Raw genomic sequence first — 15,423 nt, 5'->3', positions numbered from 1 at the left:
CCAGCTCATGGTACTTTGTTATGGCGGCTCTAGAAGATGAATGCACCCAGCAAACATCTGTTGGATCAACAAATGGTGCTTCTAGTGAGACAGGACATCTCTTCATCAACAGAGGAGGAGGCATGTGTGCAGACAGGTGATGGGGAAGGTGCCTCTCCTCTTCTGCCGTGGGTGGGGAGCAGCAATGGATAGTCCAAGAAGCACAGACTCTTCATCTCTGCACAGGAGAAGCCCACCTGGCCCAAATGAACCCCCCTACCCAGCCTCCAAATGGCCTCCTCCCCCTCCCTCTGCTCCAGGGAAGCGAGAAAAAAAGGGGGCAGGAGATAATCAATAAGCCACTAAAAAAGGAAGCAAGGAGAGCATTTGATCCTGAAACTCCCTGCAGACTCATACACAACACCTGCTCACAGACAGATATCTCTATGTAAGCCCCAGTACAGAGCTCCCACCCCACCCTGGCCCAGATAGGCAGAAGCATCATCACACACAAACCACAGGTGGTTGTATTGCTGTGAATGTGAGGCAATGGTTCTTTGCCAGGTAGAATTTTCAGAATCTGATGGCTGGAGGGCCCCTCAGCGTACTTTCTGGTCTCACTTTCTGCCTTTCCTCATGAGCCCTGGCACATCCCGTGATGGAAGCTGCAAGTCTCTGAAACAGTTTGACCCCACCCACCCCTGCTGATCAGTGGAAATTCCTTCTTCTGCCCATCCCCAGGTCTGCCCTTCAAGGCTCCCCCGAACACCAACTCACTGTTTCGCATCTGCATATTGGAGATCATGCTATCTTGGAGTCCTCCTAGGGATGTGGGCAGATGACAAGCACCCACATGCCTAACCAAGATGAGCTGGGCAGAGAGGATATTCAGAGTTCTTAGAACTCTGGTTCTCAGCTCTCTTGCTGAACCTATGCAACCCCCTTGAAAGCCTTAAAAGCTCCAGTGCCTAGGAGTTCCCTGGTGGTCCAGTGGTTAAGATGCTGTGCTTGCACTGCAAGGGGCAGAGCTTCCATCGCTGATTGGGGAACTAAGATCCCGCATGCCACACATCATGGCCAAAATAAATACATAAATAAAATTTCAAAAACTTTCCAGTGCCTGTGGCTCAGTGGTAAAGAATCTGCCTGCCAATGTAGGAGACTCAGATTCAATCCCTGGGTCAGGAAGTGCCCCTGGAAAAGGAAATGGCAACCCATTCCAGTATTCTAGCTTGGGAAATCCCATGGACAGAGGACACTGGTGAGCTATAGTCCATGGGGTTACAAAGAGTCAGGCATGACTTAGGGACTAAATAATAACAAATGCCTGGGCTGCACCCCAGAGGAACTAAATCAGAAATCCCAGGGGTGGCACCCAGTTGTCATCGGAACTCTGAATATTTTTCCCAGGTGATTCCCATGGGCCGTCAGTTGAGAAGCAATAATTTATTGGACAAAGGAGTTCTGTAAGGAGAGGGAACCTGGGGTCCAGCTGGATGGAAACCAGCAGGGGAGTAATCTTATCAAAAGGCTTCTAGAAAAGAAGAATGGTAGTTGCCAGGGGCAGGGGGGGGAGGGGTTATTGTTTAATGGGTAGAGTCTCAGCTTGGGAAGTTGAAAAGGAAAATGTTCTGGAGATGGATGGTGGAGGTGGCTGCCCAACAACACGAATGTACTTAATACCACTGAACTGCGCACTTAAAAATGGTTAAAGACGGTAAGACAGGGTCACAGGTTTAGAAAGACATTTAATTCAGCCTGAAGATAGGATATTAAATAAGGTAACGTCTAGAACTCTCTCACATGCTTGCTTCCTTCCACAATACCTGTATCTGTGCAAATATTTGCATATATATCTATATCTTTATATACAGATATTCAATACATAAAGATATGCTTTGGGGAGAGGAGCCGAACATGCTGCTCTTTTTAAAACTATATCATTAATTTATTTGGCTGCATCGGGTCTTAGTTGTGGCACACGGGATCTTCCTTGTGGTGCATTCGCCCAGGGACTCTACAGCAGGAGGGATCAGTAGTTCCAGCCCACAGGGAGGATAACCAAGTGTGGCATATGGTATTTCAACTCCCTGACCAGAGGTTGAAGCCACGTTCCCTGCATTGGAAGGTGGATTCTTAACCACTGGACCACCAGGGAAGTCCTCAGTCATGCTGCTTTTGAATGTACTCTAGAAAAAAATTTAAATCTAAGAATTTCCAATACTTTGGCCACCTGATGCAAAGAGCTGACTCATTAGAAAAGACCCCGATGCTGGAAAAGACTGAAGCCAGGAGGAGATGGGGATGACAGAGGATGAGATGGTTGGATGGCATCACTGACTCAATAGACATGAGCTTGAGCAAGCTCCAGGAGATGGTGAAGGAGAGGCAAGTGTGGCGTGCTGCAGTCCATGGGGTCACAAAGAGTCAGACAAGACTGAGTGACTGAACAACAGCAAAGAATATCCAGGAATCTTCATTGAAAGAAGGGTAAGGAGAGAGAATAGAGCTATCAGACATTAAAGATATTAAGGAGCAATCAGATTTTTTTTAACGTGACTGGTTTATCAACAAGTGAATTAGTGGAAGAGAAAATTCACACGTGCTTTTGTGAAGGTATTTTATGACAAAGACAGAAGTTCGAATTGTGATGAAAATAATTTTTCAATAGTGTGAAGATGTGGGGAATTCATCCGGTGGGAGAGGAGGGAGTTAAAAATAAGGCCTCTAGCATCTGCAGCCTGGGGTAGAAATGGGGAGAGACGACTGAGGAGAGGAAGCTGAGGGGGGCCCTGGGAGTGGGGTGAGTCCACCCACAACTGATGTGGGTTACAAGTGAGGAAAAGATGCTGTTTATCAAAGGGCCCAAGAGGGAAATTGTTGAGGCTGGGACAGAGAAGCTGAGGAAGGGAGGTCTAGCTGGGGAGGACGGAGGGGCCAACAGTAAGAAAAGAAGGCAGCCAGCTGAACAGGCACCGGGTTTGGTTCTGGGCATGGCTGTGAGAGAGCTTGCAGCTTCCCCGTGTCCTCACTCAATGATAAAGGAGCCTGATGGCTGGCTGGCCTAAGGAGCACCCCACAGAGGACTCTGTGGGCCTAAGGAGCACCCCACAGAGGATCAAGAGCCAGGACAGGGACTTCTCTGGTGCTCCTGTAGTTAAGACTCCAGGCTCCCAGTGCAGGGGGCCCAGGGTTCAGTCCCTGGTCAACGAACTAGATCCTCTGTGCCAAAACTAAGGATCCCGCAGGCTGCCACTGAGACCCAGTGCAGCCAAATATTTAAATAAAAGAGAGAGAGAGAGAGAAAGACAGACAGAACAGATAAAAGGTCCCAAACGACTGGGTGTGGCTGAGTCCAGCCCTGGACACCTTCACAATGTCTCCTCACAGCTTAGTCCCTTGGGAACTTCCTCTTCAAGCCACTGGACTAGGGACAGAGCAGGGGAGGGGGCCCTGCCTGGTCGTCCTGAGGAAGGAGACAGCAGGCGTCCAGAGTGCTGGTCTGGGCGTTTCCATCTTGGAAGCATTCCGGGGTTGGGGGGAGTCTCTCTGGCAGGTGGTCTCTGGAATGTCCAGGCCCGCAGGCAGCCGGGACACAGCGGCCAACTGGGGAACCAGCTGCTCAGTCTGGCCCCTGCCAGGCCAGCCCTGTGTAGTCCCTTCCCTCCCCTAGACCCACAAGCTCCTTTCTCTTTGAGGGGGCAGGGATATAGGTTCAACCAGGGAGAAATAGGTGAACTGAGCTCTGTGGAAGGCAACAATCATATATCCCTCATTCGAGGAGACGGGAGAGAGCCTTTTCACACACACCTGCCTTAAAGACTCGGGATCCAGGCAACCCCTTGGTCCCGACAGGAGCTGTCATCCTAGGGAGGCCAGTGGAGGACAAAGATGAGGCAAGAGGGGAGAGAGGAACTCCCAAGAACCACCTTGGTTTATGTGGTTTAGTGGCTAAGTTATGCCTGACTCTTGGTGACACCATGGACTGTAGCCTGAGGCTCCTCTGTCCATGGGATTTCCCAGGCAAGAATACTGGAGTAGGTTGCCATTTCCTCCTCCAGGGGATCTTTCCCACCCAGGGATCGAACCAGGGTCTCCTGCATTGCAGGTGGATTTTTTTTTACCAAGAATTTACCAAGAATCACTTTGGACTGGAGCTATTCACTTCAGGATTACACAGTGTTCCACAATGTAGTAAAATTTGTAGCTGCTTCCATTTGAGAGCACCTCCCACACAGCTGGCCTTTCGCTAAGCCCTTAACTTGCTTTATCTCTTTGAAGACAGGAGGACACTGTGGTCAAAAGTTCCAGAACACAAACAGACTGAACCGGCTGCCACTCCAGTGCAGCAGGAGTTGTGTGGCCTTGGGCAAGTTTCTCAACCTCTCAGAGCTGAAGTTTCCTCATCTCATGCCTCTGACCCCAAACTCTGAGGTATTACACCGTCCCCTGGGGCCATCTTCACTGCCTGGGCCTGGCAGGAAGGAGCCAAGAGGATCAAAAAGGAATATTTTTCAGATCAGGCTCCACAATCCAGACAGAATCCTTCAGACAAGGGTATGATCTGAAGGCTGAGGATACTAGACTGGCCTGAAGTCCCTCAGCTCCGTGAACAGGGGAGGGGAGGCCCCTGAATTAGAAGCAGAACTAGGGTCTATCACAGACCTCGGGGGGTTTCCCAGGTGGCTCAGTGGTAAAGAATCTGCCTGCCAATGCAGGACACACAGGTGATGTGGGTTCAGTCCCTGGTTCAGGACGATCTCCTGGAGGCGGAAATGGCAACCCATGCCAGTATTCTTGCCTGGAAAATCCCAGGGACAGAGGAGCCTGGCGGGCTTCAGTCCATGGGGTCACAAAGAGTCGGACATGACTGAGCACGTACACAGGCCTTGGGACTCCTGGTCCAGTGCTCCCTCGACAATAGGCCCTCAGAGAATCTGCTTTTGACATACAGGCCCCAGGCGACTAGGTTTTTCCTCTTTTCTCTACCCCAGAATACCCAGAATAAGTAAATCCATAGTCAGAAGGCAGATAGGTGGTTGCCCGGGCTGGAGAATGGCAGGAATGGGTAGGGGGCTTCCTTTGGGGTTGATGAGTTTAGAACTATTGTAGATGGAGGTGGCAGTTGTATACATTGGGAAGGTCCTAAGTGCCACTGAATTGTTCTCTTTAAAATGGTTGATTCTATGTTAGGTGAATTTCACCTCAATTAAAAATAAGGGTGCCTGGGCTTCCCTGGTGGTCCAGTGGTTGAGAATCCATCTGCCAATGCAGGGGAAACGGGTTTGACCCCTGCTCCAGGAAGATTCCACATGCCCAGAGGCAACTAAGCCCCTGTACCACAACTACTGAGCCCATATACCTGGCGCCCACGCTCTGCAACAAGAGAAGCCACCACAGTGAGAAGCCTGTGCACCACAGCCAGCATGTAGCCCCATTCGCTGCAACTAAGGAAAGCGCTCGTGAAGCAACAAAGACCCATTGCCGCTAAAATAAAATAATAAGTTTTTTAAAAAGGGTGCCTGGGGAATTCCGCAGTGGTCCAGTGGTTAGGACTCTGCACTTTCACTGCTAAGGGTGCAGGTTCGATTCCTGGTCAGGGAACTAAGATCCCACAAGCCATTAAGGCGCAGGCAATAAATAAATAAATACAATAAATTTAAAAACCATAAGGGTTCCTATAGGTAAGAGATTATAAGAAGAGCAGGCAAGTGCCAAGAGGGGAAAGGAAGGTGAAGGAGGGCCTGAGCTGTGAGGGAGGGAGAAGGATGTTGGAGAGTTACAGAAACAGGGGCATTAGCTGTGGGCGAAAGGCTTGAGGGAGGGGACTTTCCTAGGCTGCCGGGGGAGGTGGTCTGGAGAATGTAGTTGGTTGAGGAAGCAGAGCTGGATCCTGTAAACTTGGGAGCCACTGCCCTTTAGAGGTAGGAGGGAGAACCAGGAGAGGGAGTCGGGCAGGCGTTTTGAGCGTTTGCTTCCTCTCAGACTTTAGACTGGAAGCTCCTGGGGGTGGGGGCAGGGACCTCATTTAAGCTGTTTTTAATTTTCCGAGCAGAACGTCATCAAGGTAGGCAATTCCTTTAGAAACCCTGACACCAATGGAATGAAATCAAACACGTTAAGCAACAGGAAGATCACCCACCGCCCACCCACACCCTCACCGGGGAAGTGAGGCTGACACTGGGCTGAATGCGGGGTGCCACCTCCAAGCAGCAGGGGGGCTCCGGAGACTTCCCAGGGCCAAGAGGCTACCCCTCACCCCTTGCAGGCCCCAGAGCCCCCAGAGGGCAGCACCCACCGAGGGTCTGGGATGGGGGAAGGGGCTGGCTGAGCACCTTGGGCTCCTTTGTCAGACCCAGGAACGAGAGTGGGGGCAGCTACAGGAAGCAGGGGGGTGAGGAGCTCCCTCCAGAATCTATCCCCCCACTTCCCTCCCCTCCGGCTTTGCACAGCTCCTGCACATGCTCAGTGTGCCCTTGAATTGGGTTGGCTAGGGGAGGGCATTGACTGGCACCCCCACTTAAAGGGCCAGTGCCATCCTTGCCCGTGCCCAATGGGGCAATGGGACCTGGCCACCCTCTTCACTCACACTGGACGACTTCATCTTTACCCCCATCCCCCTTTCCTGGCAAGCTCCTCCTGCCCTGTCACCTCTTATTCCCTGACCCCACTGCAGGCCTTGGGTGGGGAAGAAAGAAGGATCCCAGACTAGGGTATGCAGTCTCTCCTGGAAACTACCTGCCCCTCTGGGCCTCCCTCCCCCAACCCAGGAGACAGAGAAGGTCCTGGAAAGCAAATGAGCTGGAGGGAATGAGGCCCTGGGCATCTGCTCTGGAAAGGCCTGCGGAGGAGAAAGGAGTGTCCAGGCCCACCTTGCCCAGCAAACAGGGTGATGGGGGCCGTAACCTGGAGCTTCCCCACTGAAGTGGGCTCCTAGGAGAGGGAAAAGCAGGGAGGCAAAAAGAAACCACAGCACAGAGCTGGCTCCACTCAGTGCTGAGGGTTAGGGGCACTGAGGTCAGGGACCCTGATGGGGGTAGGGAGCGATACTGACTCTTCACCAGTCCTTCTCAGCCCCTCCTGACACTCTCCCAGCTCACATCCTTCTCCTTTTTTTTTTTTTTTTTTCCTGTTTTCTTGCCCAATCCTGGGCCCCACTAGCCTTGGAAAAATTATCCCACCTCAGTGTGACCCTGACCCAGAGCCCTTCAACCATTGTGTATGTGTGTGTTGGTATTATGGCTTTTCGGTCTCCAGGCTCCTCAGCTCCTTGGCTGAGAAAGGCCAAACTCTTCACCTGTCCCCTCCCCCGTGTGCAACTCCTGCCTGCTCAGGGACACACTCCCACACCCCTCCCCCTACCCTCTCAGTCCTCTGGAATCTTCTCTCCCCTCCTAGTTACTTTTACACACACACACACACACACACACACACACACACACTCACTCACACACAGAGGCCTCCCGGTGGGTAAACAACTCTGTCCTGGCCCTGGCCCTCCCCTTTCCCTCTGGCTCCATGCTGAGGAATGCAGCCGCTGGGAGGCTGCCTGCACCCTGCCCAGGGGCCTTCAGGTCCTTGGCTAGCACCCCTAAAGGGGAAGGCCAGCCTAGGGCCAGCTTTCCTGGAACCCAAAAGCCGCTTCCTCTCTGAGCCTAGGGCTTTCCGTCTGCAAAGTGGAAACGATCATTCCTCCAGCCCTTTCCTGACAGAGCTGTCTGGGGTCAGAGGAGAAAGGGCTAAGACTCAGCCAGGGCTGGGTCGGGGGAGACCCCAAAGATGGGAGATTCTGCCCTCATAAAAACCCATCCCTTCCTAGAATCTGCGCTGGTCTTGCTTCTGGTAGAAGACGCTGGCGAGGCCTGGGTGTGGCAGGGTAGAAATGAAAGTTATCCTGGCAACACACAGGGTTTGTCAACATTTCCATCCCAGCAGCTCCCAGGCCTGAGCCCTTCTCTCCCTCAACGTGGCCTGTCAAGATGAGTTTTCCTGAAACGGAGGTTAGGCTGGGCCAGCCAGGCTTCCACCACTCCCTGAGCACCATGGTAGAGCCAACACACACTGGTTGACTAACTTCCCCTCCACCACCGCAGCCTGACACTCTGCAGCCACAAGAACAAGGGTGGGTCTGAGTGTGAGGGGGTGTGTGAGCTCGCTTCAGAGCCCATACTGCTGGTGTGTTGGTGGCAGATCCGGGCTGACTCAGCTCTCTATTAGACAGACAGGTGAGGGGCTCACCTCCAAGGGAATTAACCACACAGGTGACTAGGCTAAAGGAGCAGGGATGCACAGGTGCACAGCAGGGATGCACAGGTGCACAGCAGGCCTCCAGCTCTGCCAAGGATCAATCCCCTGTCCAACCAGCCTTGGGGTTATTTTCCATCAGGAGAAAATCTCCCTTGAGCGCTTACGCGTTAGTGCCCTTCTCGGAGGTCAGAGGGCAAACCTGACAACTCACCTCCTGCCTAAGGGCCAGCTGAGAGATATAGGGGGCAGTTAGGGTGACTGTTAAAGGACAAGGAGACACAAGGTCCCCAGACCTTGTCTAGCCCAGCCCTCTGCACTGTGGAAAGAATAGGGAAAACACAGGGAGCCTGGGAATAAACCCATAAGAAACCCCTGGCCTTGAGCCCAGGCCTTTCTCCTCCAGGGAAACTCCCAGTTCCTCAAGGCAATCTGGCATCTTAAGTCAGGCTCTGGCTGAACCTGGTGGTTCCCTCCTCCTCTGCCTTCCCCTCTCTAAACCCTTCAGAGCAGTTGATGGCTCCGGGATACATGGAGCAGATTTCAGGCAACCAAGACCCAGAACGGCCCCCAAGGGCAGGGGTCTCCCGGGCTTGGGGCAGCCCCAGGCCTCTCTGGGAAGAACAGGCTTTGATTCTTTCTCACAGCAGCCCTAGTGAAACCAATGCCAGTCACTCCCATGTGATCTCACCAAAATCATTTAATTCCTTTGTGAAAGGTAACAGGACATCCAAGAACAACTTGGGGCCATGACAAGGTAGAAGCCTGAGCCTGTACTGGCTGTTCTCAGGGAGAGCAGGGGGACTGAGACTTGTCTCCCTGAGACTCAGCTGGCCTGAGGGTACACTCCTTGAGTCAGCCTGGCTGGGGCAGGGGGCACCCCTAGCTGCCCGGCTGTCCACCACAGCGGCCACCTTCTCGGTTCCACATCTCATTCTCCTGCCGAAGTCGCTGGTTCTCTGTCCGGAGCCTCTCTACCTCAGCGGCCAGTTCCTCCACTTGGTAACAGGAGCGCCAGCTGGTGCATTCCCGCAGCTGCCGCAGCCTCCTCATCTCCTCCTCGGCCTGGGACAGCCGCCTCTCCAGATCCAGGTAGTCTTGCACCAGTTCCTCCTTGCTGCGGCCCTGCAGGCTCTCGGCGTGATACCGCTCGTAGGCCTCGGAGAAATCCTTCTGCTGGAACTCCCCATGAGCGCGGCCTTGCGCGTCACTGTCCCCGGCCTCACTCTCCCCGCTGGAGCCTGGGTGGGAGGCCCCCTGGGGCACATCCAGGTTGGGCTCCTCGGGGTCTCGGTCGTTCATCAGGAACTGGGTAGTGTTGTAGGGTGCCACGGGCTGGCCTTTAGCGAACATCTCCTCTCGGACCCGGGAGGCCCGCTGGCTCTGCCTCTCGTCCCGCTGTTGCTTCTCAGCCCAGCTGAGCTCCAAATAGGGCCGCCAGTGCCGCTTGCGCTTCGAAGGCCGCCGGCGGTGTTTCTTCCGGGCCAGCATGGCCTCTGCAGAACAGGCCCCTGGGCTCTGGGCCTGGGGACTCCTACCATTCCAGCCCAGGCCACCGCCAGCCCCAGGAGGGTCTTCCTCCTCTGAGTGGCTCTCCATCCGAGGGGTCAGGGGCCGGGAACCTCCAGGGTCATGAGGCTCAGGGGATGTTCGGGGGCTCCCACAAGTGCCAGAGATCTGAAGAGAGAGGACAAAGGAGGACAGATCACAGACGGTCTCTCCCCAGTGGTGGAATCCTTCTCTGTTCACCCAGCCTGAATCCAACCTGCACACACCCAGCTCACTTGGTCCCTCTCTAGCCTCAGACCTTCTACAACCATCTGTCAGTTTATGGGCTTACCTGTCCACTATCTGTCCACTAACCCTACCCCAAGCAAACCCATGGGGAGAGCCAGAATCTTGCCTGCGTATCTCACTCTGTAATTTCAATACCTGCAACAGTATCTGGCATAAACATTCATTCAATAAATACTCTGAAACAGGACGGGAAGTTGCTCATGATGTATTTGCTCGATCCGAAGACCAAACAGCACTTGCTCTTCCCTCTTTAGAAAGTTTCTCTTACGTGGATGGACCCAGAAATTATTATACTGAGTGAAGCAAGTTAGAGGAGAAATATCATATGACACCCCTTATATGTGCAATCTAGAAAGAAATGATACAAGTGAACTTACCTAGAAAACAGAAACAGACTCACAGACTTAGAAAAAGAACTTTTGGTTGCTGTGGGAAGGATAGTAGGGAGGGATAGTTAGGAGTTTAGAATGGACATGTATACACGGCTATATTTAAAATGGATAACCAATAAGGACCTACTGTCCAGCACACAGAATTCTGCTCAATGTTATGTGGCAGCTTGGATGCTAGGGGAGTTTGGGGGAGAATGGATACACGCATACGAATGCCTTGTGCGTGCTTAGTCGCTCAGTTATGCCCAACTCTCTGCGACCCCATGGACTGTGGCCCACCAGACTCCTCTGTCCATAGGATTTTTCAGGCAAGAATACTGGAGTGGGTTGCCATTTCTTTCTCCAGATTTTCCCAATCCAAGGATCGAACCCATGCCTCCTGTGTCTCCTGCATTGCAGGTGGGTTCCTTACCGCTGAAGTCCAGGTGACACAAGTGGTTAAAAAAAATCCGCCTGCCAATGCAGGAGGCATAAGAGACGTGGGTTCTATCCCTGGGTCAGGAAGATCCCCTGGAGGAGGGCATGGTCACCCAATCCAGTATTCTTGCCTGAAAAATCCCATGGATGGAGGAGCCACAGAGTCACAAACAGTTGAAGACGACTGAAGCGACTTAGCACAGCACACACACATGTATCGCCGAGTCCCTTTGCTACTCACCTGAAACTATCACAACAGTTAATCAGCTATATTCCAAAACAAAATAAAAAAAATTTTTAAGAAGAAAATGAAAACTTACCTTTCAGGCAAAGCGAGTTTCCTGGCAAATGACCTGTACTATCCCACAGAACCCCCATTCAGAAAGGCCCCAAGCTTAGCACTTTGCTTAATCTCTGCTGTCACTGTCTTGAACTTCTTAGTAATTGTGAATTAGAAGCCCCACAATCTATGTGGCCAATCCCACTTCCAGCTATCTGCATAGCTGATGCTTTTTCGTCCCTTAAGGTTTAGTTCCAATGTTAGCTCTTCAGAGGCCCTCCCTGACCATCCTATCTATGTGGGGACCCCCTCCCCTTCCTAGTGACTCCCTGATATGTGACAGTTAGTGTCCCACTTAGCATTAGCACATTACCATCTACCATCTTTCTCTCCCCTAGAAGAATGGGTCCTGTCTGTTCGGTTCATCACCGTGTCGCTATGCATGGCTCAAGGTGAGTGTTCAATAAATATATATTTAATGACATATGCCCAGAAGAAGGGGGTGGGGGACCCAAAACATATCAGAACACAAGACTCTCTTTTCTGTCATTCCAGGGTGAACGAAGTGTATTTATTCCAGGCAGAAGTTGGACGGCCAGGAAAGCACTGGGGAGAGGAAAGGCCGATCTCCAGTCTGTAGCCCAGAGAATTCTAGAACTTATCTAAGAGGTGGAAAGGATTCTGTCAAGTGTGTATGTTCAGGGCATCTGTTTATCTCTGTTGTGGTGAGGGTGGGAGTACTGAGTGTGGGGGGAGGGGAGTGAATTGCTAGAAGTTTGTGGTTTGGGGAATTCTAATAATAACTACTAGCATTAGAACAGTGTTTTATAATGTTTAACACATTATACATTGTGTTCAGGGATGTCTGAGCATGGGTCTATACAAGCAGAGGGTTTGTCCTGGGAGGTGGACACAGTCCTATAAGAGCTGGAGGTGTGTTAACATGCATTTGGGAGACCCCAAAGTCCTCTTCATAATTTGGGATGGGGTATTTTGGGGGCGTGTGTGTGTGTTGTTGGCTGTGTTGTATTCTTACTTTACCTGCAGAGAGAATATCAATCAAGAGTGACAGGCCGTGTCTCCACCAGTGTCTCGAGCCAACTGAGAGCTTCTGCTCCATGCAGGAAGAGGCAAGGCCACTGGGAAGTCCGAGGTGCGGGGCTCACTTGTGTGTGCACAGTCATCCACCCGTTCCCAGCCCTCAGCAAATGTCCTGCAGGAGCTTACCCCCACCCAAGCCAGCCCTGCCCTCAGCCCCACATGCCGCCTCCCTCCTAAAGGCCTATCCCTCTACCACCATTACCACTACTGCAGGTAAGCTGTGTGATCTGGATGAGTCATTTGCCCTCTCTAAACCTCTCTGAACCTGACATGCCATGAACTCCAAGTTAAATAAATCCAGAAAATATACTGGAGGTAGCTAGGTATGGAGGGTCAGAGGGCAAGCATTCCCTCCTTACCTACAGGTAGCTGTGGAATAGGGGAAAAGAATGGGCAAGACGGGGGCAGTGAGACAGCACACAGGTTGGGAGGCTTTGGGCTCCCGCTGTTGATCAGGTGATGTTCTCTGAGGGCCTGATACAATCTGACTCTCCCCTCTCTCCTGGGTGATTTTCTACCCCCTAAACCCAACCTAAATTACAAACCAATGGCTCAAACTCTTCTCCCTGCTTCAGACTTGGTTCTCAGCCTAGACAAAAATGCAAGGCAGGGTTGTGTTGTTTAAGGCCCTAAGCGTAAATCCTAGGTCTTCTGCTTGCTGGCTGCATGATTCTAGAAAAGGCACTTCAGGGGACTTCCCTCACAGTCCATGCTTCCACTGCAGGAGGTGGAGGTTTGATCCCTGGATCCCTGGTTGGGGAACTAAGATAGCAAAGGCTGCCTGGCCCAGGCAAGAGGAGGGGAGGTGTGGAAGTGGGTAAGCATTGACAGAAAAGTGGTTTTTGAGATAGCATCTGGCATGTTGCTCAGTGCACAGTAGGGATGGGATTCATTTAAAAAATACTGGTTTCCCAAATCCACCACCACATCTGAGACAAGAAGCCACAATCCCAGTTGGCAGGATCCACCTTCAGGGCACTAAGGTGGTTGGGAGAATGGGGCTTACCTTGGCCTCCTCCAGGGCAGCTGGTGGCAGTTGGTTTGGAGAAGCCACCTTCTTCTGTTCCCAATCTTTCATCAGAGGCCTTTAACTAGTGACACCTGCTTTAAATAACACAAACTTAAATCCAGAAGGAGAATTTTCAGGAGGATTCTGCCTGCCCAGGAAATTTTTACCAAGGCAGCGGCAACCATTTTGTAGCATCAGACCTACACACCCTCATTTTCAAATAAAGGGCCAGAAGGCTGCCTCCACCCTGGTTTTCACACCCCCAAACAAGGAGGGGGTCAAATGGGGATCAGGGAACCATCTTTCCAGCCCTGTTCTTCAGGTCCTAGGCCAGCCAGGGCTTACATCCTATTCTTCTGAAAGTCACCGAGGCCAAAGCAAGCAGCTAGGCAGCTACAGAGGAGAACCAAAGAGGGGGAAAAGACAGCCTGGGGAGGGGAATTTATAGCAATGACCTGGAGAGGCAGGGAGTGGAGTGGGTCAGTGGCTCTGACAAGCCTGAGGAGTCCTTTCCCCACTGCCTCCAGAGGCCCCCATCTTGACTGCAGCCCCCCACCTCCATTCCGCGCTGGGCTCCAGAAGTCAACGCCCCAAGAGACACGACTGAGACCTGGGCCCAGCCTGGGACTGAGGCCCTTTCCTCTGTAGAGTTTGGCCGGCTTCCCTCCTCCTTTTCAATGGGAAACCAAAGAAAGGGGCAGTGATGTCTTCGTGCTATAGACAGCTGGGAGGGAAAGCCAACTGGGATCAGGATAGATTCCTTGGGAAAAAAGTGATCCGGGAAGGAGATTTTGCAAAGGCAGAACTGACCTATTTGCTGTCAGGGGCTATGCACAGGACTACGTCTGTGTGTCTTTCTGTGCGACCGCCTGTCTGTGCAATTCCAACGCCTCAGACCTACCCACTGCTTAGCGGGAGGGGACCCTTCCCGGGTGCCCCCTTCCCCCACGGCCCCGCCCGGCAGCGCGGTCCCTGCTGGGGATTGTAGTTCTTCTAGCTGGGGAAGCGGGATCAAGAGCCTGTCACGTCAACAAGCACACAGAAAACTCAAAACCCATCTACCCTTTCGCGAGCGGCAGCCCGCGCTCATCGATGCCTCCTTTGATTGGTCCACTCACCTGTCAATATTCCCCCGTTCGTCAACGATTAGCTGTGCCGAAGCACAATCAGACCCGCCTTCCCTACCTCAATTAAAGAGTTCATTGATGGCGTTAATCTTTACTGGGCAGAAAATAGATCCGGCTGAAGGGGGAGGGGCTTGGGCGCGGAGGTATCCTCGGCCCTAGAGGAAGGCGACGAGAAGGATCGGTGGCCGCCGCCGCCATTTTGGGCTGGGAGGAGGCAGCGGAGGGACTCGCTGCGCAGTGAGAGCACCCCATGGGGGGTGGTCCGGGCGCGGGGAGAGGCCGGGCCGAGTGGGCTGCCTGAAGTGGCGGCGCCGGGAGACGGCGGGGAGTGGGACCGGGGGCCGAGGGGGTGAAGGTTTGAATCTCTCCGGCCGGGCCCGGTCCTCAAACCGTCCCGGCAGCCCCACAACCTCGCCTCTCAGAGAGGGCGCGGTTCTTGGGTAATTACCCCAAATTTCCCGAGACCCCAACTAGGGATAGACCGGGTGAAACGACTACCCTTTGCTCCTACCACGGGGCCTCTGTTCCTGAGGCCGAACTCCGCTAAGTTCTTTCCCCACCCCCATGCGGCCTGGGTATGGCGGCGAGGCCCGGCGTAGCTGGACCCCCACTTCGATGGGCTTGGTGGGGTTGACGCCACATTCCAAAGACTGGCTCCGCGGGGGGCGGGTGGAGGTTGCAGCTCCGGCCGCGCGTCCCTTTGGCGTGGCAGTCAGGTGGAGGCTCCGAGGGCGGAGAGCCAGGCGCACCCACCATCTCCCTCCATGCACCAAGGCCACCCCGCGGCCAGGGCTGTGAAAAGGAACAGCCTCCTTCCTACTGTAGCAACCACTAATTCTCCCCAGGGACCAGCTAGATCGCGGCACGTGCAAATCTCTGAGCGCTCTTGCCCTCGAGATTCCTTCTGTCCAGCCCCGATTCTCAGAACGACCCGACCTCGCACGTCGCTAGCCGCTTTGGGAAACTCCAAAAGTGTGCTGTTCTTCTCTTGAAAGTTTACACCAAAGGGGGATGGGGTTTTGCCCTTTGCAGAGTTGGGACACAAAGTAACTTGGGAGTCGCCACGGTTCTGGGAAT

At 53.1% G+C, this 15,423-nt stretch overlaps 1 protein-coding gene across 2 annotated transcripts; it reads right to left on the bottom strand.

Annotated features, from left to right (window-relative positions):
- Window positions 1–8,975: 8,975 nt before the first annotated feature.
- HEXIM2 (HEXIM P-TEFb complex subunit 2) lies at window positions 8,976–14,420 on the bottom strand. 2 transcript variants are annotated; one of them, XM_052658508.1, is made up of 3 exons: window positions 14,338–14,420; window positions 13,217–13,311; window positions 8,976–9,900 (listed from the first exon to the last, which is right to left on the bottom strand). In XM_052658508.1, exons 2-3 carry the CDS (start codon window positions 13,286–13,288, stop codon window positions 9,106–9,108), a joined length of 867 nt encoding a protein of 288 aa, XP_052514468.1. In that variant the 5' UTR covers window positions 13,289–13,311; window positions 14,338–14,420; the 3' UTR covers window positions 8,976–9,105. The 2 variants fall into 2 exon arrangements, with proteins under 2 accessions (XP_052514468.1, XP_052514467.1); XM_052658507.1 differs by lacking the exon at window positions 14,338–14,420 and adding an exon at window positions 14,030–14,132.
- Between the last annotated feature and the right edge of the window lie 1,003 nt (window positions 14,421–15,423).

This window comes from Budorcas taxicolor, chromosome 19 (assembly GCF_023091745.1).
Source record: "Budorcas taxicolor isolate Tak-1 chromosome 19, Takin1.1, whole genome shotgun sequence".
Classification (NCBI taxonomy): domain Eukaryota; kingdom Metazoa; phylum Chordata; class Mammalia; order Artiodactyla; family Bovidae; genus Budorcas; species Budorcas taxicolor.
The sequence above is the reverse complement of the archived record's forward strand: the minus strand, read 5'-3'. Positions and strand labels throughout refer to the sequence as shown.

Bases quoted from the DNA above. Each gene is read 5' to 3' on its own strand.
- HEXIM2 (XM_052658508.1), bottom strand. From the start codon at position 13,288: ATGAAAGATTGGGAACAGAAGAAGGTGGCTTCTCCAAACCAACTGCCA. The intron at 9,901-13,216 runs GTAAGCCCCATT...CTCTCTCTTCAG, and splicing joins CTGCCCTGGAGGAGGCCAAG to ATCTCTGGCACTTGTGGGAG.